The 4,455-nt window shown below is 46.0% G+C and overlaps 1 protein-coding gene across 1 annotated transcript; it reads left to right on the forward strand.

Moving 5' to 3' along the window:
• The first annotated feature begins 2,601 nt into the window (after positions 1-2,601).
• Positions 2,602-3,848, forward strand: LOC308624044 (uncharacterized protein C6orf141). Its single transcript, XM_081246927.1, has one exon. The coding sequence runs from the start codon at positions 2,661-2,663 to the stop codon at positions 3,180-3,182; it is 522 nt and encodes a 173-aa protein (XP_081103053.1). The 5' UTR covers positions 2,602-2,660; the 3' UTR covers positions 3,183-3,848.
• The last annotated feature ends 607 nt before the right edge of the window (positions 3,849-4,455 follow it).

The raw sequence follows: 4,455 nt of genomic DNA on the forward strand, positions 1-4,455 counted from the left end.
GAGAGAGTTGGAGTGCATTCCATCCAGCGGAGAAATCTGTTCCTGTTGTACCAACTCCTTATTCCCTCGGCAACAGCTTTGATTTCTACCTGTTTTAAAGTCTGGTATTCCCATTTTCCCAACAAATCTGTCAATATCTCCTAACAAATCTCCTAATATCCTTATGACAAAGCCTCTTTTCCTTAAATTAGAGTTGGTAGTAGGCAATTCAGAGGGGAAGTAAATGGGTTCACTTTATCAGCACCCTTTATCAGGCTTTTATGCACTGTGAGATATTAAAGCATAGCAGACACCACTATCCTAAGGCAAGCTGCCTATTTCTTTGTTTTATGTTCTTTTTAGACTTTATCTCTTTGAAGTTTAATTTATTTGGCATTTCATCTTAACATTCTTTTATGCATTAATACACAACTTCTTGACATCTAGAAATTCAGGTGCTTTATGGTGGATGAATCAGGCCCACTCCTCAGCAAATAGGTTTTCCCCATTCCCCATGCCCACTCTAATCCCTCACCCAGTCCCCATTGGCATGAAAGTTTGAAAGCAATAAATCTTGTGGTTTACATTACACTTCCCTCAGAATACAGGCACCTTCATTGGAATTCTCCCAATATTCCTGCAAGGAAGGAAAACACAATGTTCTTATTGCCACATGAAAGCAGCAAAAAAAGGCCTAGAGTTTATCTATGGTCTAGAGTATTATCTTTGGTAATGTTTCTTATAATGTTGTCCATGAGCCACTAGCATCAGAATTGCTGAGGGTCTTGCTAAAAATCCACATTCTAAGCCCTCCCCGAAACCTATAAGAGCAGAATCCTATAAGAGTAGGGTAGGGCATTAGCCTGCAGTTGATTTTCATGTGCGTTAAAGTTGACTTATTATCTCCTACGTTTGAACAGGATTTGATGTATGTAACTGATGTAAAGAATGAAAATTCCAACAGGACAAGCAATTCAGCTTCTTTCCTCATCACCTAGAACAGTAGCTGACATTTAGCACACACTCAGTGATTCCTGGTTAAGTAAATGAACAGAAAAGAACATGAAGTCATAGGTTTAAAAATAGGAAGGTCATTTAAAATAGGACCAAACATTTAAACTTGTGAGACTCCTGGCTCCACTGTTTATTGGTATTTAACCTTAACCTCCCTGTTCTTCAGAGTTCTCAAGGAGACTGTAGAGCTACTTCGTTAGTTTGCTGTGAAGAATAAATGAGTTTGGGCTTCCCTGGTGGCGCGGTGGTTAAGAATCCGCCTGCCAATGCAGGGGACACAGGTTCGAGCCCTGGTCGGGGAAGATCCCACATGCCTTGGAGCAACTAAGCCCTTGCGCCACAACTACTGAGCCTGCGCTCTAGAGCCCGAGAGCCACAACTACCGAAGTCCACGCGCCTAGAGCACGTGCTCCGCAGCAAGAGAAGCCACCGCAATGAGAAGCCCACGCACCGCAACGAAGAGTAGTCCCCACTCACCACAGCTAAAGAAAGCTTGCGCGCAGCAATGAAGACCCAACGCAGCCAAAAAGAAACAAAGAAAATTATTTTAAAGAAAATAATGAGTTTAAATATATCCAATGCTTAGAGCAGTTCTTGCCTAATACACTCGAAAAATTCAGTTAATTGTAATTTAGCAGGAACTGGCCCAAGGTCAGGCATCCAGTCAGCCAGGTATGACCCAGGTTTTCTCACCCCTTGTACACTTTTTTTTTTTTAAATGACTGGGCAGACACCAGAAGGTCCTCTCTTTCCAAAATATCTTTCACCATACTACTTGGTCCTTCAAAGTTTGGGCAGAAATTTCCACCATTGCAGTCATTTTTTTCTAAAGCAGGCAGGAAAAGTGAACACTTTCTAATAAAGCAAGGACCTGTAATCGAGGACAAACTGGAAATCACAAACTAAGCTCCCTTTTTTCTGTTAGCTAGCTTTCCGCATTACCCTCAGGCAAAGTTAAGTGTGTCAGAGGGCCTGGCAACGAGAGATTCTGAAAGCCTACCCAGAGATCCATATATATATATATATATATATATATATATATATATATATATATATATATATTTTAACTTCTGGGGTTAAAGAGGTGTGGGGGGGTGGGGGGGTTAGGGAGGTAGGGGAGTAGTGAAAGGGGAAATTTTAAAAACGAACACAAAATTTTAAATCCTTAAGTTCTTATAGCGGTTTGGTTTTGTTTATTTCCTTTGATCAAAGGCACTAATGCCCCTATGACCAAAACCACTCCAAGGAGAGTCCTTGGAAAAAAGACATACACTGCGTTGGGCATTCGTGGGGCAGTCCGGGTGTGTGTGCAGTGCAAGGGTGTCTCCTGTTGTTTAGAGACAAACGGTGGTGGGCTGGAAACTAGGATAGAACTGAGAAGAGAGAGGGGAGAGACTCAGAAATGAGACCACGGCCGCAGGTCTAGGATCGCAGGTGAGAAGAGGAGGGGCGATCGTGGGGTTGCTGGGGAAGTGAGGCTTTTCGCCTTTAAAAAGCCCGAAAGCCGCGAGAGAGGGAGGGAGGTGCGGGCTGGAGGGGGCGGGGACAGTCCCAGGCTCGGGAGGCGGGGCGCGCGGAGGCCACGCCCGCGGCCGACCGGCAGTCCTGCGCTTCCTAGATCTCCGCTGGCGTTCGCTGCAAGAACCGGCGGAAGATGCATCGGATGAATGGCCCTCCTCCAGGGATGGGGGCCCCGGGTCCCCGCGGGCCTCCGAATCTCGCGACCTCGCCCCACAGCCCTGGGCGCGCCGAACCCCTCGGCGGCGGGGGCGAGCAGCAGCCGGGGCGGCGCCCACGAGCACCGCGAGGCCGGAGAGAATGTGGACTGTGACTCCTGGGTCCGAGAGAAAGTGCTGTTTCTTCTGCACCCGGAGAGGTGGCTGGGGACTCAGGGGGACTCCGTACGGGAAGAAGTGGCCGATGAGGAGGACCTTTTCAAAGCGGGAGGACAGGACCGGGAACCCGACTGCCCTTCGCCTCTCTTTCCACGGGAAAAGCGAATTTCTGGCAGCCGTGTAGACGCTCCCTCCCAAGCTCCGGGGGACCCACCCAAACCCCTCCTCGTGCGGGTCGTGGATTATGAGGTGACACAAGAAGTCCTGCAGGTCGCGTGGGCGAAGGGCTGCATGACCACGCTGACCGAGGAGCGCTCCATGACCGCGGTCACTTTCGCCGCCAACACGGAGTGAGACCGGTTGCGGGGCGCCGGGACCCCTGGAGAACCCCGAGCCCTCGGCACAGAGGGAGAGAGAGACCCCCGTGTCCACGCCGCGGAGAGAGAGTTTCACGGTCCCTCGGGACCTGACTCCCCGAAGAGATTCAGTGGGGAAGAGGAAGGAGCCCGAGGAACGTTCAGGAGTTGGTGAAGGAGCGCTCATCCTTAAGAAAAGAAAATGCTCTTCCGGAAACTCCAGCCTGAAATTAACCGACAGCAAGAACCTTTTAAGAGGCTTCAGGGAGGCACAGGGCACCCAGTGCAGACTGAAGAACTGCAAGCAACACGATACCTCCGTTATACTGTGGCTTAAATACTCTGACGGTCTGGGGACCTTAGAAGAGGGGAGGAAAGGTATTTTCAAATTGGAAGAACGTGGGAATTTTGAAATAAGAAAATCTGTTGTTAATTTTTATTTTGAGATAACTCTCAGTTGGTCACTTTCCTGCCTCCCCGCCCTCTCCTTCTCTTTAAGACCTGAAAGCAGAAGTGAAGTTTGAAGTCTGCTCTCTGCAGAAGGGTGGGGGTGGGAATATATGGGGAGAGAGGCTTGTTTTGAAACTGAAAAAGAAAGTAAAAAGTGGGAAAATAAAATCTAAAACAAAACAGCCAGTAAACAAAATCTTTTTTTGTTACTGTCTTCTGGTGTGCACGTCTTTTTCTTTCTTTCTTTATTTCTTTTTTTAAAAAAATTTTTTAGTACCTTTAAGTGTTAGGAAGAAAAGAGAGGAACTAGGAAAAGAAGGGGAGGAAACAGAAGACTGAATTTTGAAGGTGAAATGCTATTTCAAAGGGGTTTACCCCAAGTATCTAATTTAGTTCAGTAAAAATGCTATTAATATGAAATTTTTAGTTATATTAATGTTTGAAACACTGCAGATAAACCTTCTGCTCCAAAGGTAGATAGAAATATATAGTTTGCCATAAAATGACTGTATATCTTATTCTTATTCGAAGTTTCTTACTAATAAGATTTGTAGTCGAGACTGGATTGAAAAAAAATCTCTCCTGATACTGTTGAAAAAATTTCTTCTGATGCTGTTGAAACAACTCATTTTTATTTTGTTTATTTTTTATTAAACACCATCTTTATTAACTCTAGTAGTGGGGCCTGGTTTGTAGGTGTGTTAGGAGCAAAGCACCCCCTCTAGAGATGAACTGATGAACTGAAGGAGTTATCTGGTTACTGCAGGAATTAACAAAACAAATGGGACTCTGGCTTTTGAGGAGCAAACTATTGAACAGGG

This window comes from Mesoplodon bidens, assembly GCF_964165515.1.
Source record: "Mesoplodon bidens genome assembly, chromosome: 10".
NCBI classification, from domain to species: Eukaryota; Metazoa; Chordata; class Mammalia; order Artiodactyla; family Ziphiidae; genus Mesoplodon; species Mesoplodon bidens.